The sequence below is a fragment of the Rhinatrema bivittatum genome, chromosome 10 (genome assembly GCF_901001135.1).
Source record: "Rhinatrema bivittatum chromosome 10, aRhiBiv1.1, whole genome shotgun sequence".
Classification (NCBI taxonomy): domain Eukaryota; kingdom Metazoa; phylum Chordata; class Amphibia; order Gymnophiona; family Rhinatrematidae; genus Rhinatrema; species Rhinatrema bivittatum.
In genome coordinates, this window is record NC_042624.1 from 14,584,523 (window position 1) to 14,609,412 (window position 24,890).

At 43.5% G+C, this 24,890-nt stretch overlaps 1 protein-coding gene across 2 annotated transcripts in view; it reads right to left on the reverse strand.

The window, feature by feature from the left end:
* LOC115100388 (coagulation factor XIII B chain-like) overlaps positions 1-24,890 on the reverse strand; it is a 108,161-nt gene that overhangs the window by 36,745 nt on the left and 46,526 nt on the right. For both annotated transcript variants that reach the window (XM_029618830.1, XM_029618828.1), the window contains exons 4-6: positions 11,594-11,770; positions 7,630-7,806; positions 3,932-4,111 (exon numbers count right to left, since the gene is read on the reverse strand). In XM_029618830.1, coding sequence (XP_029474690.1) covers positions 3,932-4,111; positions 7,630-7,806; positions 11,594-11,770 — 534 coding nt within the window. The remainder of the gene's footprint in view (positions 1-3,931; positions 4,112-7,629; positions 7,807-11,593; positions 11,771-24,890) is intronic.

The following is a 24,890-nucleotide window of genomic DNA, read 5'->3' on the forward strand; positions in this document are numbered from 1 at the left end:
CTGCTGCACCACTGATGTTAAAGTGTGTATACAAAATAAAGTGTGTTGGACCCTTCCTGCATGAACCTTTCTTTTGTTACTGTTATGCTCAGGCTTGTGGACCCTTGGCCGACGGGAGGATGGTATACCTTTCGGAGGATCCGTAGGTTCTCTCGTCGGGTGGCGAGGCAGAGCAGAAGACGGGACCGGCTGACCCTGGGCACTGGAGACAGAGGCGACTTCAGAGGCGGATGAATAGATGAGAAGAGGAGCTGCGTCTTCACCACTGGAAGTCTGTGATCCCCCCAGGAGGAGCCCGTAGGGACCCAGACCGCTGGGACTTAGGCGGACCTTTGAGAGGTCAGGGTGTCGGTGCAAGGGCTGACTGGAGCTTCGCCCTGGAGACCCGAGGTCCCCCTGGGAGGAGCCCATAGGGACCCGGGCCGCTGGGACATAGGCGGGCCCTTGGAGACGGTGATCTAGAAGGAGTCCTAGGTCGAGTGCCAGAGGGTCGTCGCTCACCAGCCTGAGGTCACACACCGAAGGATCACCACTTGCCAGTCCGAAGTCGTACCAGAGAATCACCGCTTGCCAAGCCAAAGTCGTTCAACAGAGAATCACCATAGGCCAATCCGAAGTCAGGAACCGGGAATGTCAAGACGAAACAGGAACAAGATCCAAAGCTCAAGGAACTCACCGAAGCAAGCAGACTAGACAGCGCTGGAGGACGTTGCCAAGTCGCTGGATGAGCAGAGAAAGCTGCCTTTTATACTTCCCCTGCTCTGGCTGATAGGGAACAGGTGAAGCCATTTAAAAGGATTAGGTCCCTTTAATTCTGTGGAGGAGGCGCGACCTCGTGCCTAAGGATGGCGGTGGCCATCTTGGATTTCCCCCGCGGAGGGGAGACGCCGCTGGATGCTACGAGGGGGGAGTAGGACGGCTTCCCCTGCAGTGAGCAGCACCAGAGGCCACGCGGGTGTGACGGCCCGAATCGGAGCCCTCCCCCGGGGCTCCCGCAGCGAAGGAACGCCGCAGATCAGGTTGGGGGCCGCAGTTGTGGGGCGCCACGGCTGTGGAACATAACAGTACCCCCCTCTTTAGGGCGTCTCCCCGGAGGCCTGGGTTTAGCTGGATGGTCCTTGTGGAACTGCTCCAGCAAATTCCTGTCCAGGATATTAGCCAGTGGTTCCCAGGAGTTCTCCTCGGGGCCGAAGCCTTCCCACACTATCAGGTACTCCCATCTCTTCCTGTGTTTCCTCATATCTAGAACCTCTCGGACTTGATAGGTGAGGTCATCTTCAGAGGCAACAGGTTTGGGGTCGGGGGCATGCTAAAAGGCCATGATAATACCAGATGCTTCAATAGGGAGACATGGAACGTGTTGTGAATCTTAAGAGACGGAGGGAGGCGAAGTTGATACGAGACAGCACCCACTTGCCGGATGATGGAAAATGGTCCAATGAATCGCGGGGCCAGTCGCGATGATGGCAGCTTCAACTGGATGAATTGCGTGCTCAACCAAACCTTTTGGCCCGACTTGAGAGGCGGGTACAGCCTTCTGTGCTGGTCCGCATATCTCTTAGCGGCTTGGCCAGCCCTGATCAGGGCGCGTTGCGTGGATATCCACAGACGATGCAACTCATCGGCGGAGAGTTGAGCTGTCGGAGATGCAACCGTGATGGGAACAGACAGTGGCGGGCGTGGCTGCTTCCCATACACTATCTGAAATGGGGAGGACCCCGTAGCTGCTGAGATATGGGAATTCAGCGCAAATTCGGCCCAGGGTAGCAGGCTAGCCCAGTCATCTTGTTTCTCATTAACATACAGATGAAGGAATTGCTTCAAGGTCTGGTTTGTTCTCTCTGCGAGACCGTTGGTTTGTGGATGATAAGCGGACGTGTAATCTAGGGTGACGTCGAACTTCTGGCAAAGGGCCCTCCAGAATTTGGAAGTAAATTGGGGCCCTCGATCAGACAGGATGCCCTTAGGTAGGCCATGAAGCCGGAAGATGTGCTGGATGAATAACTGAGCCAGCTGTGGTGCGGATGGCAACCCCGGCAAAGGCACAAAGTGCGCCATCTTGCTAAAACGGTCGACAACCACCCATATTACCGTGTTGCCATTAGATAGTGGCAGATCCACCACAAAGTCAGTTGCCACATGGGTCCACGGCTCCGCAGGGGCAGGCAATGGTTGAAGTAAGTCTAGGGTTGAACTGGGGATCCTCTTGTGGCGAGCACAGGTCTGGCAGGACTCCATGTATGCCCGGACATCCTTATGTACCTTTGGCCACCAGTAGTACCGGCGCAGGTGCTGCAACGTGCAGGATTGCCCTGGGTGGCCAGAACAGCGGGAATCATGGGCCCACGCCAGCACTTGTTTCCGCAAGTGCGGCGGGACTAGAGTTTTCCCAGGCGGGATGGTTGTGGTAGCTCACCGAAGCAAGCAGACTAGACAGCGCTGGAGGACGTTGCCAAGTCACTGGATGAGCAGAGAAAGCTGCCTTTTATACTTCCCCTGCTCTGGCTGATAGGGAACAGGTGAAGCCATTTAAAGGGATTAGGTCCCTTTAATTCTGTGGAGGAGGCATGGCCTCGCACCTAAGGATGGCGGCGGCCATCTTGGATTTCCCCCACGGAGGGGAGACACTGCTGGACGCTGTGAGGGGGGAGCAGGATGGCTTCCCCTGCAGCGAGCAGCACCAGAGGCCGCACGGGCACGACGGCCCGAATCGGAGCCCTCCCCCGGGGCTCCTGCAGCGAAGGAACGCCGCGGATCAGGTTGTGGGCCGCGGTCATGGGGCGCCACGGCCGTGGAACACAACAGTTACACGATGCCACCGAACCCATAGACTTAGGAGCAAGAAAGGAAGAATATCCCAAATGTATAACCCTACTATAATCTTACCAGTAATAAAAGGATACATGTTACATTCTAGTCTGATACCTGAGACGTCTCTAGAAGCAGCAAGAAAGGCCATTATCAATGCAAACACTTAGCTTTTCTTTGGGAAGAAGAGTTAAATATGTGGACCCATATATTCACACTATGTGACTTTTTTGTGAAGTACCTGGTTCATGACATGAATTCTTAAAGTGTACAATATATTCAAATGTAACTTCAATTAATATGTTCAAAGTGAATTTAGATTGGAAGCTGAACAAATATCTGCCATAAGGAAAATAGCATTCCAAGAAGGTTTGTGAGGGTTCAATTCATTCTGTATCCAAAATGATAACAGATGTACATTTTCTTCTAATGCTTTCATAGAAGATTGTATACAATATAATGAAAATGTGAAGACAACTCATTGTCAATTAGTAGTATAAAGATTTCTGTCTATGTATATTAGAATCTAAGGTAGTCAGAAACCTTGCTCTACATTTCAAGCGAGCATGCTGTGCTTTAATTCTATATTTCATAGGTTCATGGTGCACCACATTTCCCAAGATAAGCATATAAGTATTTGCCAAGAAAAGTCTCACCATATTCAATGAAAAGTCTGCCTTCCAAGGATAAACATTTGCCCCAGATTATTGCCAAGGAAGTAAATCACAGGACCCTGAAACATATTAGATCAGGGGACTTCAACCCTGTCTTTGGGGGCCCCCGAGTCAGTTGAAAATGCATGAGAATTATTTTCATACATAGGAGGTAGTTCATGAAAATAAATCTCATGTATATGCATTCAAAATACCCTGAAAACCTGACTGGCTGAGGCCCCAAGGACCAACTTGAGCACCTCTATGCTAGATGATCTGAAGAAGCAGACACGGGGTTCACCTGCGATAAGGATTGATTTTTGGAGCTTTAACTTGGAAATGGAATTTGTTGGAAAAGCACATAATTGAATGCCATGAGTTTTGCTTTTGGTATATTTGCATATAAAGGAAAGTGACATTAGATTCACAGACATAACTCTGCAGGAATGCATCAAGTACAAGTTACTAACCAATGCAACGGGGGAGATCAGACCATTTTCCATTGTCACATCGGATTGCTTCAGATCCTTTCATTTCATAATTGTCTTCACACTCAATATGTGCCGTATCGCCATTGTGATATGTTCTTATGTCTGGAAGCACATTTGCATTTGGAAGTTGAGGTGGAGGAGGGCACTTATTTATTCTGTCTTTGAGGGAAAGAAGAGACCAATAAACACACCATAAATCATGGGAAAATAACTGGCATGGTTATTTCTTCTGGTGTATTTTTTTCTGATTATAAGCACAGATCTGTTTCATGTTGTTTGAAAATTCAGGTTGAATAACTAATGCTTGGGCATGCCTTTTGTATACTGGATGTATGTATATAGCTATTAGCCTAGTTTAAGATGGGTAGATGGCAATGCATGTCAATAATCATTATCATAAACATCTCCAGCCATCAGGGAATGACAAGATAATTGTTTCAACCATTTTTCAAACTCCCCGGGAATATATGGGCATTTGCTTTTCATATGAAATTTGGGAAAAAAATGAGTTGAATAATAAATGTACTTTCACTGTAAACTAGTGGTTTAAAATGTGATCCTTACAGATGTGAAATCTCTCTACTTTAAGAGCATTATTCTGTGTTTCAAAGCATGCATACTTTTATCGACAGGGAAACGTGGGAAGTGGGCGATGGAAAGAGCATGAGGGGATTGAATTTTCAAATCCCTGCAGATACTTTCTGGCACATAATTTGCACCTGCTCCCATTTAGGTACAGAAATGCAGGTACCTCTGTGCACATGTTCAGTACATGAAAATGAGCTTGCAATCCCAAGCATACAAAGCCCCATGGGCAGTACCAGCGTCAAGCTGCAAGGCAATAACATTATCACATTAGCTCATGAAAGCGTTCTCATCCATATCTCAGGTTCTGGATTGGTTATATTGGGTATCCTTCAAAAAGGTTTTCTAACTTTATAAATTCAATTTACTTTATCATTAGCATAAATAGCCTTTACTATTTGTACTCATGAAGGCGCCAGATGTACTTCAGTAGTAAGACATTTAAAAAGAGGGCAAAACCATTCTTGCAGACAAGAGATCAGTTGCATCTTTTGACAATTCTATTTAAATCTTTAACTGGAAGAGCAAAATGATTAAGGAGACATTGCAGTGAGTATCTGAAAGTGGCCTGAAAGAATTACATTTGACCATTATGGTTGAGGAAGTTAATCATCTCTGAGCTTAAGCCTCTAAAAGTACTGGGACCAGATGCCCTTAGTTTTGAGTTCTAGAAACTACCTGGAAGTTACTGTATATGCTTAAGGAAACTCTACAAAAGGGCTAATTGCCCATCTAATCTAATCAAGCACTAATTACAGTGATGTAAAAGCAGACCCAGAAAATCTGAGCTCATAGCTTCCCACTTTGAAACTAGATGTCACAATATAGGTTAAAAATAATTGTAAATTAATTCAAATCTACTCTACCTTTTTGTGCATCTTATGAGCAAATGTGCTTTTGTCCCTAGTATTCATGCCGCTGTAAGCATGCGAAGAATCTTATCTGTTACTGAGCCCTCCAGGAAACTAAAATCGTAGTTCCTCTTAGATAGTGTCAATGGTGAAAAGGCATTGGACAAGGTATCCAGGAAGAATTATTTTATACTGGAGTCACTGGGCTTGAAAGTGTCAGAACCTTATAATCTAACCCCAAAACCAAATGGCTCCATTTCAGAGGATTTTTCTTTATCTAGACATACCAAACAAGGCTGCCTGCTTTCTCTCATGCTCATCCTTCATAACATGCAGATTCTGTCAAAAATAATCAACATGCATCTGAGGCAAAGGCCATTCTTACAGGTTAATAGGAGGTAAAGATTGACTGCTTCACAGATTAAATTTTGCTATTTCTTAGAGAACAAGTAATCATGTTTCCAAATATTTAACTACACTAGTTGAAAAGGCCCGTCACAAATGACAATCTAAGATGACCTCCCCAACCTCCTACCTCAGCCAATGCTTCATCCTGGCAGACCACTTTCCCCAAAAGCTGTGTCATCCTTTCCTCGGCCCACACAGCCTCCTTTCTGCCCTATTGTTCTGTGCACTGACAGGAAGTACAGCAAACCTTCTGGGGCCTGAGGGACCAGGGCTCCTCACCAGTTGTGCACTGGAAGCAGAACAACCCAGCATTGGCAGGCCCCCAGCACAGCCATCTGCTTTACTTGTGGACAGCACATAATGCTGCTCAGTACATACAGTCCTCACATGCACAGACCGCCCAGGTGAAAGAAACATCAGGCAATCAGGTTTGTACATTTTACAGGGTTTAAAATAAACTTGGATACATCTGAGACCCTCTTAGGAGTTTTGGAGAAGAAGATTCCTTCCCATTAAAGTGAGTTAGACATTTCATTAAATTGTTGATAATGATTATTCCAAGGGACCACAAAAATTTATATAATCTGCATAAGTCACTAATTGAGAATACAATGTAATTGCCCTAACCTCTTGTTCTCCAGTTTATTATCATGATTACCCTCTTTTGTAAATGGTTCTATTTGAAAGCTATTAGATTTCACCTGAACTCTGGGTTCTTTTTACAATTACTAAGTCTCCAGAGACATACTGGAAATCTCTGAATACTACGTGCTAGATTGAAAGGCGGTAGCAACCCTAACTGGATCAGCCCACAAAGGTACAAGAAAGAAGGAAATGGTGGGGCCTGAATCAGTCTGCATGGGCCAGAGGAAAGAGGAAATAGTGTCAGTGGTTAGATCGGTCTAAAGTAATCACAGTACTTGCAGCTCCAGAGGTGAGAGGATTAGAAGCTGATGGAGTTGGGTCTAGAGGGGAGAGAGAGAGTAGTGGATTGGGTCTGGACATTAGGTTGGAGTGCTCGGGGTTGGGCTTAGAGAGGGGAAAAGGGGGGAAGAGTGCTGATGTCATCCCTGGAAGGATGAGAGTGAGAAAGATTGCATAGATATGAGAGAGAGAGAATGAAAGGGGGGAAGAGTGCTGATGTCATCCCTGGAAGGATGAGAGTGAGAAAGCTTGCATAAATTTGAGACAGAGAGAATGTGTGTGTGTGTGTGTGTGTGTGTGTGTGTAAGAGAGAGAGAGAGAGTGTGTCAGAAAGAGTGCTGGGTAGGAGGAAAGGTTAAATAAAAAGTTTGTTCTCCCCTTCCTCTCCTCCCTACTAATCTGTACCATGCTTATGGTGACTAGAACATTGCACTAGAAATTGTCTCTCTAGTCTTGAAATTTATATTACATGCCACACTAATTATCTTCCTGATGATATAAAGAATAGCATCTTCATTGGGCTGGTTAAATGGGTCTCAAAGTCAGTGAAGTTGTTGAATTTACCGTATAATCTCACTTTTTTTACCTGCCATTTAAGCAATGTGCTTTAATAAATGGGCAGTGGGATATAGTATAGACCTGTCACTGTTGGTGGAAAATCTATTCTTCCATTCCTAAAGGACTATTTGGTTTCTAATTATAAGGATTTTTCTGCCATCTTATAGGTAAGGCATTATATCAAATCATTGTTGAAAGAAAATAAACCAATCTTTATCATGCTGGTTTTCTGAAGACTGCTAATACTTTTAAACTTGAATTCACTGTCACATTTGTTCAAGCTACCATTGTAGCCAAATAACTGTTCCTGTAGGAAAAGAAAAAATGTTACAGAAACAAAGAAAACATTACCTTCACATATTGGAGGCTCTGGGGACCAGCCAAAATAATAGCACTGAATTAATTCAGATCCAGTTAATGAATAGTGTTCTTTACAAAAAAACTGTACCACGTCTCCATCCTCATAGTTTTTCTTCACAGGATGAAATCCCCCATGTTTTACATCATGTAATGATGAACATGTAAATTCTGAAATTAAATTATTTTTCAATATTAAAAAATGCCTTTTTTTTATAATTCAAGTATACATCTGTACTGCAAAGTTACATTGTTATGTATTATGAAATGAATGTGTTCTGTCCCCAGCAGTGGGTACATTTTGGTATCTGTATATACATTGCAGTTTAACTGTGTCTAGTACAGTCCTTATTTGTAACCCATGATAAAAGCCTGTGAGCCCTGCCTTTAAGTGGAGTTTTGCCTTTAAGAGAAATTCCCTCCCCCCCTGCTTCTCTCATTGGGAAGGGTCTGCATGCTCCCTCAATCTAACTTTAGCCTTCTTAAATGCCTTATTGGCTCAAGGGACTGCCCTTCATGTTCCCCCCTGTGTCACATGAATCCTAGGCTCGCTGCCATTGGATCTCGCCCTCTAGCCCCAGCTTGTGGGGACGTTTCCTGTAATCACTTCCCAAGACTGTGAGTCAGTCTAAGCCAGGTGGCTTTGAAGGCTAGAAGTGCCTGCGACCCCTGAAATACAATTAGCCTTTTTACATCTCTCCTCATCGCTTTAATTCCAAAGACTAATCAGCTTCAGAACCCCTTGCCTTCGCATAATGAATCCCAAGAAACTCCATCTCCCTTCTCCTGCCTATATCCAGCTACAAATATCTCTGCCTGGGGCATATATACATTTGGAAGCAACAATTGTAAGTAATGGAAAATTATCTGTACAATAAATAATTTCATACTTAAAAGATCTTTGCCTGAGGACTGATTAAGGGGAGAAATTAGCTGTGTGGAAGAGGGAAATCCATGTATTTCTTATTGAGCCAGCACAGAATGGTTAATAAAATATAATTAAAAAAAAAAAGCCAAAATAGTTTTTCTTGAATTGCTTAGCTAGGCACATAGGGCCCAATATTGTTAGCTGGTTACGTCTGGCCATAGCCAGCTAAGTGGCACCATTTGAATATGTAAGAGTCATCAAAAAATGCTTTTTTTTATCTGGTTAAATGAGGGGCATGGCAGGGGCATTCCAGATCAAAGCTGTTATCCAGTTAGCTGGTTAAGTATAGGATAAACTTATCTGGCCTACTATAATATAGCCAACAATAATCAGCAGTGCAGCCATGCCACTGAAAATTTCTGCCACGTTAGCAGGATAAGTTTAACCTGAGCAGCCAAAAAACTGAATATTGGCCCTAAATTGTATCCTTTTTTAGGTTGCATTTCTACGTTTATCTCAAGGAGGTTTGCAGCATTTTTTTAGATATAGCGAGTCCTGTCCCCACAGACCTTGCAATCTAAGTGGTACCTCAAACAATGGAAGACAAAGCAATGAAATGATTTGAATCCTTTGCTTTAGCTCCACCTACCCACTCCTACATGACTTGAATAATGAATAATACTTCTTATCCAGTAGTCTTAGATACATGGTGTCCTTCAAATATGAATTAAAGAGTCATATCATCAATAGTCTTTCAAAGGTTAACATGTTGGCAGTCAGCGTGCTTCATTTCTTAAAATTCCAGAGTTCTTTTCTTTTACAAATAAAGGTACATTTTTATACCCCGGAAATAATAGGGTTCATGTTGAGTTTTAACCCCCTTCCCCTCTGGTCAGACCGCCCCTGTCATAGCCAGATAAAGTGTTATCCAGCTAAAAACTTATCTAGCTATGACAGAGTGATCCATATTCATTGGCTGGTTGACTAGAAATGTTAGCTCGATAAACTTATCTGGCTAAACTAGCCAGTATATTAAGTGATGTGGGTGCCCCACTGAATATACCCAGCTATCTTAAAGTTAGCTAAATAACTTTATCCAATTGACTAAGATATTTTTTCAGTGCTTGGCACTTCCATAAACTAAAAATTCACTTTGGGAAGGACTGTTAATCTTAAAGTATTTCTCATTTTATACAGTTACATTAAAAGTAATAAGCACAAAATAGTGTATAGATGAGCATAAGCACAAAATAGTGTATACATGACATAAGCAAAATAGTGTATAGATGAGCATAAGCACAAAATAGTGTATACATGAGCCTAAGCAAAATAGTGTATATATGAGCATAAGCACAAAATAGTGTATACATGAGCCTAAGCAAAATAGTGTATATATGAGCATAAGCACAAAATTGTGTATACATGACATAAGCAAAATAGTGTATAGATGAGCATAAGCACAAAATAGTGTATACATGAGCCTAAGCAAAATAGTGTATAGATGAGCATAAGCACAAAATAGTGTATACATGAGCCTAAGCAAAATAGTGTATATATGAGCATAAGCACAAAATTGTGTATACATGACATAAGCAAAATAGTGTATAGATGAGCATAAGCACAAAATAGTGTATACATGAGCCTAAGCAAAATAGTGTATAGATGAGCATAAGCACAAAATAGTGTATACATGAGCCTAAGCAAAATAGTGTATATATGAGCATAAGCACAAAATTGTGTATACATGACATAAGCAAAATAGTGTATAGATGAGCATAAGCACAAAATAGTGTATACATGAGCCTAAGCAAAATAGTGTATAGATGAGCATAAGCACAAAATAGTGTATACATGAGCCTAAGCAAAATAGTGTATATATGAGCATAAGCACAAAATTGTGTATACATGACATAAGCAAAATAGTGTATAGATGAGCATAAGCACAAAATAGTGTATACATGAGCATAAGCAAAATAGTGTATATGAGCATAAGCTATTTTAAAGTCCACAACTTCCATGAGTAGATCGGGGTCTGAAGTAATTAACATATGTAAAAATGGGGTGGGCAAAGGACATTACAGGGAGGGGGCCAACATTTACGAGCATAAGTTGCTTTCTGCAACTTGCAATGTGACGCACGCGCATACTTAACTCCTGCTCAATATCTGGAGTAAACATTTTAAAAGTGAAAAAATGACCAGGTGAGGGATCTGGGAGAAATGGGGGAATTTCAGTTTGAAGAGCCAGGAGGGTCTTTAGGAAGAGCAGATGGGCTGGGTGAAGTATTAGATTCATTGGTAAAACTGGTTATTTCATTGCTGCACGCATGTTATAAAATTCACTGACTTATACGTGTTTAAAGGTGACTTACAGGGAGGGGGGGCATCTAAATAACATGAGTAAAATCTACTCGTCTATCTCTTTAAAATTTGAAGTACAATTATGTGACTATGTCTGATGTGCACATTTATTTGGCAAACTTCTGACTTATCCAGCTATGCAGCGCCTCTGACGCTACTTAGATGGACAAATTAGAACTTATTCAGTTAATTAGCACTTTTTAAAAGATTTATCTTATATACCCGGATAAAGATTTATCTTATATACCCGGATAAATCTGAAAAGTGCTAGTTAGACAAGTAGGGATTTTCAGACTTATCTGGCTAAGTGCCGCTACTTAGCTGGATAAATCAGATGTTATCTGGATTAGTGCCTCTACTTTACTGGGTAAGTCTGATCCTTCATGGCTCATGGTTTTTACATATGTGAGTATTTGTGTGTGCCTAGCTACTAGTATTTTATATCCTATGCATATCATATCCACGCAGGTTATAAAATACAGCAGCAACTTTGTGTGTGTCCACATCCATATGTAAATGAATGCACGTGAGCAGTTTTGAAAGCAGTCCTCCAGTTTTTTACTTATAGTGCATATCATGTTAACCTACTGACAGTCCAGATTTGCCTTGTGGTTTGCCACTGGATGTCAAGACAACCTGTGACAGAAGGGGTATGCAGGTCAACTGTGTGATGGCAATGAACAATAACGCAGAAAAATAAATTGTACAAAATATTAAAACATCAACTTACTAATGCACTGTGGAACAGATGACCATCCATGCGGGAGGCAATGGACCTCGTCAGACGTGCTCCCTCTCTTTGTGTAGTAACCATTATCACATTTATATTGCAGCTTTTCATGAAGTTTGAATACTGTCTGTGTAGTAGAGTAGTGACCATAGTGCAGTTCAGGAGCTTCACAGGTCTCTAAGGAATATAAGTCAATATCCAGCTCTAAGTATATTGCAATGAATTGCTCTATCATATGATTTGTCTTGTAAAACTTTTCTATAATTTGTACAGAACCACCACATGACAAACGTATAGAAACCATTTGAGTAAACAGATGACTCAACTTTCTATAAAGCCTGCACTTCTGTCGACATAAACTTTCTAGATTTATTTCTCAGAGTAACTTCGCCGGATATATTTGCTGCCTTGGTGGTTTCAATCAGACCAGATTGAAAGCAAGAAGTTCAGGGATTGAACAAATATATACAAAAACCAAGAGAATTAAAACCATGCATGCATGTGCTGGAATGCCAGCACTTTTTAACTGATTATGTTTGTCTTTTAAAAAAAGAGACATGAAAACATATCAATAATGTGTTTTGATGAGGTTATGTTCAGTTTGCAACTGACACAGATCAGGTTCTGCATTTATAGCAAAATTGTTTGGTTAAAATTTTTCATTTTCAGACCATTTTTATTTGTTCTATATTTTCATGGGCTTTATTTTTTATCCTTTAATAATAGCTTTTTCATTTTATTTTTAATTTTTAATTTGTATTTGCTTTGGAACATGCCACCCACTATTAAGTATGTGCTATTTTCCAAATGAAAACTCAAACATTTGTGGAATTTTTGGGACAATTGTGCATTCATTATAGGTTGAAATGAACCAAAACAAAAATGCCTATTTCGGTTTGACTTACCATTCATTTTAAAATAAATGCATAATTGTTGAATATTAAATAGGGTAAATTAAGTATCATAATTGTCATACATAAATTTTGACCAGTCATCATTCCATGTTAATACAAGTTATTTGTTGTGAGCGCGGAGGCACGGTCTCTTTCTCAAGCCCTTGGATCATGGCGCGGCTCAGAGTGGAGCCCTGAGACACACTGTGGGAGGTGAGAGAGTACAAGCATGGGCAGAGCAGGAACAAGGCTGGACTGAAGACAAGGCAAGGGATTTCTGAAACAGGAACAAAGCAGGCTCAGCCCTCCCCTGGACCTACATGCACCAATGAGACCCAGCAATGCAATGCTGGTCTCGGTAATAGTCCTCTGGCCACTTGATAGCCCTTCTGGACCTGCCACTTGGGAACGACGAGTGCGTGAGGCCAGACAGAGGCTGAGGGCAGGAACAAGACGAGACTGATGTAGACTCAGGATATTCAGAAGACTCAGATGAAGACTCATGATACTCAGAGCACTCAGACGTAGACTCAGGATAATCAGAGGACTCAGACAAGGTTTCAGGATGCTTGGAGGTCTCAGGCAAGGATTCAGGAGAAAGTACTGGCTGAGTGCTGCATTGTAGCGTGCCCTACACAGCTGCCCATGGCTGGTCGCAGACCATGCTGAAAGTAAAGCAGACTCCAGACGAGGCAGTGGAACTTGAAGCCAGGATATGGTGAAGATTCAAGAGAGGCCTGCAACAGGGCGCACACTATATAGCCATCGGTGGCTGGTTGTGGACCAAGGTGAAGCGGAGCCGGTTCTGGCAGAGTCTTGAGCATGGGCAGAAGCAGGCACCAGGAACTCCGAAGACTGGGACAAGGAAGTGAAGGGATGGCAGCAGCATGGTCCAGAGGTGGCCTAGGCCACAAGGAAGGATTCTACAGTGTCAGGCTGGCATCTGGTGAGTGAAGAGCCTGCTCATGGGATGGGGTCCGCAGGCAGGATCGTAACAGCACCCCCTCCTCACATCCCCCTCTTTAGTCTCTTCTCTACAGCTGAAGATACAAAGGCATAACTTATACCAGCTGGGGAACTTGGGGGTCCAAATACAAGATCTTCAAATGCTTGGGAGGAGCTGAAGTGATGCAGCTGCAAAGGTTAAAGTATTCAACAGGCATGGACAATGTTTAAAAATACAATCCTAGAGGCACAGTCCATATGTATTCCACACATTAAGATAGGTGGAAGGAAGGCAAAACGATTACCGTCATGGTTAAAAGGTGAGGTGAAAGAAGCTATTTTAGCCAAAAAAAAATCCTTCAAAAATTGGAAGAAGGATCCATCTGAAAAAAAATAGGATAAAACAAACATTGTCAAGTTAAGTGTAAAACATTGATAAGACAGGCGAAGAGAGAATTTGAAATGAAGTTGGCCATAGAGACAAAAACTCATATTAAAAACTTTTTAAAATATATCTGAAGCAAGAAACCTATGAGGGAGTCAGTTGGACCATTAGATGACCAAGGGGTTAAAAGGGCTCTTAGAGAAGATAAGGCCATTGCAGAAAGACTAAATGAATTCTTTGCTTCCATGTTTACTAATGAGGATGTTAGGAAGATACCAGTTCCGGAGATGGTTTTCAAGGGTGATGAGTCAGACAAACTGAACCAAATCACTGTGAGCCTGGAAGATGTAGTAGGTCGGATTGATAAACAAGACCTATCATTAAAATCATCCATTGTACTTGAAGACTGGAGGGTGGCCAATGTAACCCCAATATTTAAAAGAGGCTCCAGGGTTGATCCAGATAACTATAGACCACTGAGCCTGACTTCAGTGCCACGCCCATATCTGTGCAGCTTCCTGACACAGAAGGTAGGAGCCCATTCCCCCTTGCTTGTTGATCGCCACCTGGTTGTCGGTTTGAATCAGGATGGTCTTGTTTGAGAGGCAAACCTGAAAGACTGAGGGCCCAAAGCTCCAGGAAATATGTCTGATGTTTGGCTTCCTCTGGAGACCAGGTTCCCTGAGTCTGCAGGCCGTCGACCTGAGCACCCCAACCTAGGTTGGAGGCGTCCATTGTCAGGATAATTTGAGGTTCTGGAACTTGAAAGGGAAGGCCTCAAAGGAGATTGGAGAGCCGCATACACCAGGCCAGCGACAGGCTGAGCTGCTTGGTAACAAGGCTGGATTGTAGAAAAGACAAGACAATGCTGGACATTGGATGATAAGCCTGAGCCCACTGGGACGTCAAAGTCCACTGCATGACTCTCATGGCAAGGTGTGCCATTGGAATGACATGTACAGAGGATGCCATGTGACCCAGGAAAATGAGGAAATGACGAGCTGTCATGTAATCTCGATCCTAGAGGCATTATGCTAGGGACATGAGAGTACAAGCTCAATCCTGAGGGAGGAATGCTTTCACCTGCACGGTGTCCAGGTGGGCTCATATGAAGTATAGGGCATGAGATGGAACTAGGCTGTACTTGGGATAGTTGATCAGAAACCCAAGAGACAGCAATGTGTTGAGAGTTAGACTTAAGGAGGCTAGTGCATCCCTTTGAGTTGGAGCCCTTATCAGCCAATCGTCGAGATAAGGGTAGACATGGATGCCTTGAAACCTCAGGTAGGCAGCTACACTATGAGGCACTTGGTAAAGACTCGAGGTGTGGATGCTAGGCTGAATGACAGTACCCGGTACTGGGTCCGACTAGGAATTGAAGGAATTTGCAGTGAGATGGAATAATCGAGATGTGTGTGTATGCATCCTGAATATCCAGAGAGCAAAGCCAATCTTTTCTTTGAAGAAGAGGAAGTAGAGAGCCCAAGGTTACCATCCTGAACTTTTCCTTCTGTAGATACTTAAGGCACGCAGGTCCAGAATTGGACGAATGCTCCCTGATGTTTTTGGAATGAGGAAATACCAGGAATAGAACCCCTGCCCCTGCTGGGAGAGGGACATTGGTTCTATCACCTGGGACTTCAGGAGGATTGAAACCTCCTCCTCCAGAAGAGAAGAGTGGTCAGATGATCCCCAAATCAGCTAAGGTGGGGAGTCCGCTGGTACAGTCAGGAAGGTGAGATGGTAACCTTGACTCACCACCAAGAGCACCCAGTGATCTGTGGTGATCGTGTGCCATATGTTGGTGAAGTGGCACAACCGACCGCAGAAGGGTACAGACGGTAGAGGAGGTTGACATGCTCTCCAGCAAGGAGTCAAAATCCAGCAGCTGGGTCCGATGGAGGGGCTGACTGAGTTTTTTGAGGCCGGGATTGTCTGGTCTGACCTTTCTGGTAAGGTCTGGAGTGGTGAATTTGAGTAGCAGGAGGATAATATCTCCGTGGCTTGAAGGACGGCCACTTAGAGTCTCTTTGGAATTTCCTTTTAGAGATGGACGGGAAATCAGAAGGCACCAATAAAAGCTGGCATAGCGTCTTGTGGTGGTCTTTGAGCTGTGCTACAGTCTCCCGGATTTTGTCCCCGAACAGATTATCTCCAGTGCAGGGCAGGTCAGCCAACCGGTCCTGTACTTCTGAAATTAAGTTGGAGGACTTCAGCCAGGCCCATCTTCGTTCACTAATCCCCGTTGCGGACACCCTAGAAGCAGTGTCAAAAATGTCATAGGCAGCGCAGACTTCATGCTTGCCAGCATCTAGACCCTTCTGAGCCAGGGCATTGAGTTGAACCTGAAGCTCATCGGGTAAAGACAGAGAAATCCTGGATCTTCTTAAATAGGTCTCTGTTATACTGGGTCATATATAACTGGTAGGAAGCAATGCGAGAAATAAGCATTGAGCCATGGAAAACATGATGGCCAAATGCATCCAGGGACCTCTGTTCTTTCCCTGGAGGTATGTAAGAATGAGGCTTATAACGTCATGCCTTTTTCTGGGCTGACTCTACAACCACAGAATGGTGATCCAGCTGTGGTTTTTGGAAATCAGGGGCTGTTTGTACCAGGTAGGTGGCATCTGTTTTTCAATTCACTGGTGGTACAGAGCCTGGATGTTCCCAATTCCTCTTCAGCAAGTCTAGGAGGACTTCATGAACAGGTATGGACATGATCTTCTTGGGTGCATCTACAAATTGGAGCACTTCCAGCACCTTGTGCCTGGATTCCTCTTCTATCTGAATTTGGAATGGTATGGCTTGACATTTCCTTTGTAAAATTAATAAAGGACAGGTCCTCTAGAGGAGAACGTCTTCTCTCCTCAGGGTGAGATGGCTCTGAAGGTAGATCATCAGTATCCTGGGAAGAATCATCGGTCCAAGGATTGTAAAGTTGATCACCGGCTCCCATAGGATCTCCAGAGGGAAGTAATGGTGCTATTCCTGAAGGATCAGGCCTAGGCACCGATGGCATCGGAGGAGGCACTGACGGCAACAATGGGGGCACCGATTGAGGACGATGCGGTATCGATGGCAAGATAGGTACTAATGGAATCGGTGACATCGATGGGCGAGTCAGTGGCAAGATCCCAGACGGCCTGGGCATAGGTTCCGGCCTCAGTGTTTCCTCATCCTCCGATGACAAAGGAATAGAGGTGGAAGGCATTGGACATATCGGTATCCTCGGTTCCACCGGTGGAAGTGTACCGATCAATGCAACCAGCCTGCCGAGTAGTGGTGTGAGCACCATGGGAATCGGGTCGGCGACTGGGGCTAGCATCTGTGCCAGCGTCAATGGAGGTTGGAAGCCCTGCAGTGCCTTTCCGATGGCCTCTTGGATCATCCGATCCAATTCCTCGCAGAAGCCTGGGGCGTGCAACCCTATCTCCGGAGCAGGAGGCAGCACTGGCGTAGCCGGAGGGTACACCGGTGAAAGTGGAGTCACGGCTCCGGGCACCAATGAAGTTGGGGAACGCCTCAGTGACCCAGTTGCAGAGGAGGATGGGGCCTTCTCTGGACGGGATTCCTTTGTCGGTGGCTCTGTTGACGCCAATGCCAAGGGCTTGCCTGGATCAGTGGGCTGAGCCTTCCGATGACGGTTTCGATGCTTTTCACGATGTTCTCCTAGGTCCTTCTCCAGAGCTGAAGAGGAAGGGCAACACCGGTATCCTGCTGCTGGCGAGAGGTTGATGGCACCGGCTCAGACGATGTCGAAGTGCTCGATGGAGTCGGTGGTTTTGCCTGAGAAAGAAACTCCATCTACTCTGAGTGTACCATACGGCCCTTCAGTGTCATTTGGGCACATTTGGTACAAGTTAAGATGTCATGGTCTGACCCCAAACACAACACACAAACCCTATGCCGGTCTGTGATGGACATTGTCCGAGGACATTCGGGGCACCGAGAAAACCTGTCGCCATGGCTTCAACAAAAATTTAGACGCAGTGCGGTCGATGGCCAGTAGGCCCTGAAGGGAAAACTCGACGGGAATCGACTGCAAATGAGGGTAAAGCCTTACCTTATGACCGCGGACTATGGAATCGATAGGGGGACTCATATGGGGTAGAATTTTTTTTAATTTTGGAAAGAAGTTCTGTGAGGTAAATTCCTGTCAGGAATCATTAGAGAGCTCCTTAACCCACATGGCTATTCCTGAATGGAAAAAAAGAGACTAAAGGGGGAGCCAGGCTGGATGCAGGGTTGGTGCCATGCTGGGCATGCCCAGTAGGTACCAGTCAAAGTTCTAGAAACTTTGACAAAAGTGTTCCGAAATTGGGCTCCATCCTGATGATGTCACCCATATGTGAGGACTACCATCCTGCTTGTCCTGAGAGAATATGATAAAAGTCTATAAAATGAAAATGAAACTAGAGGGAGGAGGAATAGCCTAGTGGTTAGAGCAGTGGGTTATAAACCAGGAGACCAGTATTCAAGTCCCACTGTCACTCCTTGTGACCTTGGGCAAGTCACTTTACCCTCAACTGCCTCAGGTACAAAAACTTAGACTGTAAGTCCTCTGGGGATAGAGAAATACCTACAGTACCTGAATGTAAACCAATGGAATAGAACAGAAATGTAAAGTTATTATGTAACTTTTCAAAAAATACGAAGGCTAGGGGAAACTCCATGAAGTTAGTAAGTAGCACATTCAAAACAAATTGGAGTAAATTCCTTTTCACTAAGCACAGAGCTAAGCTCTGGAATTCATTATCCAGGGATGTGGTTAACAAAGTTAGGGTAGCTGGGTTTATAAAAAGGTTTGGACAAGTTCCTAGAGGAGAATTCAATAAACTCTTATTAATCAATTAGATTTAAGAAAAGCCACTGCTTATCATTATGTGATAGCAGCATGGGATCTATTTAATATTTGGGATTTTCCAAGGAACTTGTGACCTGGATTGGCAAATGTTAGAAACAGGATATTGGGCTTGATGGACTCTTGGTCAGACCCAGCATTGCACATTCTTATGTTCTTAAAACCAACTCTAATCCTGAACGCTCAATTCCTTCCCCAAATTAAGCTATAGGAAAACTAAACCAGGCTTCCAGGATTTCCTCTGGTTTGTTCTTATCCAGTGATAGTGAGTTCACAATTTTCTGGTTTCTAGATAGTTCAATTAGTCTTTTGCCTTACATATATGCAGGTCTGAAGTCCAATTTTCACATCATGACTAGAGATGTGAATAGTTTTTTGTATTCGTGTTGTTCTTCGTTTTTCGGCCGCTGCAGGAAATTTTCCAATTCGGAAAAAATGAATGCACATCTCTAATCATGACTGCTCTAGGACTCCTCCAGGAATTTCTCTTGGCTTCTTCCTGCTCAGAATGTTATACTAACTTTGTTGGTGACATTTGCTCCTCATTTGAAGCCTTGGTGGGTTTGTGCCATTGTATGTGACTACCTAGCACCTCTCATGCTGCTTTGGAGTCTTCATTCTACTCTTTGTGCTGCTTTGACATGGGGATTTTTCTGTCTTGGGCTATTCATGCCACTATTGTTGGTGCTCTTTTCCCCTCTTTTGGGATTCTTGGGGTATTCTTGCCACTTTTGCTGATGCTTTGCTCCTCTCAAGGCCTAATTTTAAAAGCTCTATGAATGCCTATGCCAGGAGATATGTGTGTGACCGGGCCATGCACGCGCCACAGGCATTTTCAAAGGCCCGTGGCCACACGCATATCTCCCAGTACACGCAAAAGAAAGACCTGCGAAAAAAAGAGGCAGGACGGGATGGGGCATGGACAGGCCAGGACAGTGCCATCAAGTCACTGTCCCATTGCTGCATGCGGCAGGAACACTGGATCTGTGCAACTTGCTGCTGCTCTGGACCTCAGGTAAGTAATAAAACTAAAAAATGTAGGGTAGTTAGCAGGGTTTTAGAGGTTTATAGTTTATATAGTTTATAGTTTATTTGGTTTTATATACCGTTACATCAGTCGTTTGACCATTACAACGGTGTACATTGACATAATTCAATACATACAGTTAACTATATAATAAATTAAATACGTCATTTTAGTTAGTTTCCTAAACTCAATGACAACTTAAAATCTTAGAAAGCCTTAAAAATAATAAAGCAGCCGGGCAGATAGGGGAAAAGAGAGGCAGGTCACTTAGGGCCTCATTTTCCAAGCAATTTACTGCCTGCAAATTAGTAATCAGGGGGGGCAGAGCATATAGTTTATCATAGTTCCAGACAGGAGAGAGAGAGAGAGAGAGAGAGAGAGAGAGAGAGAGAGAGAGAGAGAGAGAGAGAGAGAGAGAGAGAGAGAGAGAGAGAGAGAGAGAGAGAGAGAGAGAGAGAGAGAGAACCTTACTATAGTGCCTATGCCCTAGACAGGTATTTTAATCCCTATGGGAGGGCCACCTACTAACTCGGGGTGGGGATTAGGTATCAGCGTCGGGGGTTGGGGGCCACTTTCGCATTCCACATGAGACCTACGGAAAGAACAGTGGTCGCTAGTGAAGATTTGCTGGCCGTCGGAGTGAGGAAACTCACTCCAAGAGGAGATTTGGGCAACGTTCTCTCCACCTAGCTTGCTGGACACTCTACCTGGGCAACAACAAGCTAGGTGGAGAGAACGTTGCCCAAATCTCCTCTTGGAGTGAGTTTCCTCACTCCGACGGCCAGCAAATCTTCACTAGAGACCACTGTTCTTTCCATAGGTCTCATGTGGAATGCGAAAGTGGCCCCCAACCCCCGACGCTGATACCTAATCCCCACCCCGAGTTAGTAGGTGGCCCTCCCATAGGGATTAAAATACCTGTCTAGGGCATAGGCACTATAGTAAGGTTCTCTCTCTCTCTCTCTCTCTCTCTCTCTCTCTCTCTCTCTCTCTCTCTCTCTCTCTCTCTCTCTCTCTCTCTCTCTCTCTCTCTCTCTCTCTCTGGTTTTAGGAAGTTCCCTATTGTGTCTTTTATTGCCTTGGAGAATTCCTGCCACTGTTGGGACCATTTTGCTCCTTTTCGGTACCATGGGCTATTCGTGCTACTTTTGGTGCCACTTTAACAGAGCCTTGGTTCCTTAGAGTGCTCAGCCTCCTTCTGATGATGTCTATTCACAAGTTTCATTAGAAATGTTTAGAAAATTCCAGTTTGGAACCCAAAATAGGCCACATTGCTTCACCATTGACTTTAGTGAAAAAACAAATAGAAGAAATAAATATATATTTTTTTAGCAATGAACCAATCAAATAAATAAACCAAAATGAAATATTTGCCTCTGTCCATCCCTCCTGGAAGCACCCAGCTGCCCACTTGAGTTTTCTCTGGGTAGAAGATGTTTTCATTCTGACTTTTCCTGTCAGTATAACATGCTTTACCTTTCAGAGAGAAGGATGAGGCCCAAAAAGCAGCTGCTAAGTTAGTTGAATAAACTTCTCTAGCTAACTTACACTTAATGTTCAGTGGTACAGGATCTGCTGAACATACCCAGCTTTTGGTAAGTTAGCCGGAGAAGGTTCTCCTGCTCACTTAAGCCCTCATTTTCAAAGCCCAGCACACAAAAACTGGAGGATATGCAGAACTTACTTCTGCTCGGAGGAGGGGGTAAGTTCTAAAACCAAAAAAAAATTAAGATAGTTAGGGTAGATTAGGGGTCGAGGAGGAGAGAGGAAAAAGGAGGAAGGCTAGGTATTAAAATCAGGTAAGCATGTGCACACAGGATTAATATTTTATAACGTGCATGCAGTGATGCACGCGTGTTATAAAACTGCCGCGTCCATGTGCACTCACCGGGAACTGCACACACATGGATGCACGCACGGGCCTTTGAAAATCTACCACTTAGAAGGTAACTTTTAAACAGCCACGTGGGTGAAAATGTGCGAATGGATGTGGCCATTTTATAACATACGAGTGTATATGCATGTATGATGTAAAATCGGCTGCATGCGCGTACATGTGAGTGCAATTTTGTATGGTCACATGCTTGGTGCGCAAATGCCGGCTCTATCACACAAGTGGGAGGATTTTATTAGATACGTGCACCGACATAATTACCAGTTTCTCCAGTCCATTCCCAGTTCACCTAAGTAAAGGCTAGGACTTCCTAACCCCCCTAATTAACCTTCCTCCCTTTTACCCTATTAGTCCTGACCCTTCAAACTCCGCTGACTAGCCCTGATTTTTTTAATTTTAAAACTTACGTGCATCCATAGCAGAAGTAAAGTTAAGCGGTAGGGGACCCCAGCATGCACATACTTCAAGTTAAAATCCTGGAACGCACATGTCCCACTTAGACCCTGCCCATGCTCCACCCTGCCCCACCCATTTTTGTAAAAAAATAAATGTGTTCACCTACTGGGAGATACACATGTGCCCGCACACTTTTTAAAATCCACGTGGTGCGGGTCAGCAGGAGTTGTGCTCACATCTCTTGCCTTCGGCATGCATATGCTTTTTAAAATTCACCTGTTAGCTGGATAATTTAACTTTACCCCTGAAACATTTCCAGGTTAACTGGCTACATTTCATCTTGCTAACTGCTGGATAACCAGAAGCATTCAGTGCAGGGGAAACTTGATATTGTACTGTTTGTCTGGCTAATTCTAAACTTTAACAGACCAAAAGAAATCAATATGCCACTGCAACAGCGATAATTAATGTAATACAACAAATCAAGAGCGTGAGCTCGTCGCTGGAATGTTGAGAACTCTTCTAATTATTTTTATTGGTCTGTTCTCGAACCAGTGGCAGATTTTATAGACAAATTTCTGCAACCTTTTGTGGTAAAATCCCCTTCATTCATCAAGGATACAGCCCATTTTTTGAGAAATCTAGAAGCTCTTCAAATACATTGGGAGTCTATTATCATGATCACAATGGACATAAATTCGTTATACACCAATATCCCTCAAAATAGAGCTCTGGAGATTTTGGAAGCAACTCTGAGTCAACGACTACCATCAGAAAGAGTTCAAACGGATCTACTGTTGGAGTTAGCAGAAACGGTGTTATATAATAACTACTTCTGGTTCGGAGACCATTGTTATCACCAGGTCCATGGTATACCTATGGGGTCCCCGTTAGCACCATCAGTCGCAAATCTTTATGTAGCTCATTTTGAGCACACTCAAGTTTATCCATCCACCTGGTGGCAGTACATAAAATGTTGGTACCGCTTCATAGACGACGTCTTCCTCATCTGGGATGGTCCTCAGCCTCAGTTACACATATTTTTAGAATGGATCAACACTGTTGATCCCAATTTACAGTTCACATCACAGTCCTCGAGAACAACCATTACGTTTTTGGACGTTCTATTCAGAATAGAACATGAGAGACTGTTCACAACTATACATCGTAAACCTACAGACCGTAATAATTTATTAAGGTTCTCCAGTCATCATTCACATGGCTTTAAAATGGGCCTCCCAGTCAGTCAATATTTTAGAGCCAAACGCATATGCTCAACAAATAGGGATTTTGAAGCTCAAGCGGATATTCTAGCAAGTCGTTTCATGGCAAGAGGTTACCCTCAAAAAGCCATCACAGCAGCATATAAAAGAGCAAAGTACAGTGACCGTAATATGCTATTACAGTACAAACCTAGCAAACAGGATATAAGGTTAACATGCGTGTTAAAGCAATCGGATGCATCAAATATCATTAAATCAGCCATTCGGCGACATTGGCACATATTGTCCATACATGATACATTTCAAGAACTGCCCACATTCGCTATGTCTCGGGGTCGCAACATAAGAGATCACACAGTACACGCATTGATTAATACCGCCAAACAAGCAGAAATATTAACAGGTCATCAACCATGTGGTAATTGTGCATGGTGTGGCCAAACCATCCAGGGTATAGAATGGGAAGATCCCGTTTCAGGATATAAAGTCTGGCGCAAACATAACACCAACTGTTTATCTAGCAATGTAATCTATGCTATTATTTGTCCGTGTCCACAGCTGTATATAGGGCGTACCTCGAGACCAGTCAAGGTGAGACTTGGTGAGCATAAGTCCAGATTTAATACAGCAAAACTGACGGCACCTATGGTTCAACATTTGACAGACAAGGGACATAAGATTGCTGAATTGAAATGGACGATCCTGGAACACCTTGTAACCCCGACTAGAGGCGGGGATGATAGGGCATTTCTTAATCATCGAGAGGCATTTTGGATCTTTACTTTAAACACTTCAGTTCCACGGGGAATGAATGACGTTTTGAACTGGAATTCTCTGTTATAATACATCAGCTACAATCTAGCGATATCTGTTATGGGCATCTATTTGCCATTGATCGCGATACTGAGGGTGTTTCCCGCGAGCTTATAGACCTAGTCCTCTGTTAGGTCGGAGAACATTTTTAGCCAGTACTATATCTGGCGTGATTACGTCAGTACACCAGCACACGGTCATTGGTCAATCTTAGCTCTTGTGCTGCCATACAAAAAGGGCCCAATACAACGCACAAATCACTCTTCCGGAGACGGAGTCAGCGCAACTCCGTCCTTGAGCCAAGACAGTTGGAGCATTTCTTAATGGAGTTCATCCAGACTCTGTAAAAAGTTGGTTACTACAACAACGTTTCCATGCCCCTGAAGAAAGACAATTCGTCTGAAACACGGATCGGCTGTGTCGGGACCATCGTTCAAATTTCGACAACATAACCAACTGACATCTTAAAGGGAAGTCTGAATTTTACTCGTTTAAAGTTTATAATTTTGCTTCATATACACAACAGAATACTTGGCATCAAATACCGTCAAGGTATATAAACTTAAACTATTAGGTGCTCATTACACGGAAGAGGTTCACAGAGGTGAAGTAATCTCTAAAAAAAATGTTTAAAAAAAAAAAAAAACAAAAAAAAAACAAAAAAAACAAACCGCACATTGGAGGCGGGGGATCGTTAATGATTATAATACCACATACTCGTGGTGCGGAGACACCTACGAATTTATATGAAACTTCCCTCCAATTCCTTTATATTTACATTTATAAATTTATTAATTCACTATAGAAAGTAAAAATATAAACACACATCCATGTAGAGTAGGTGTCACAAAGAATTT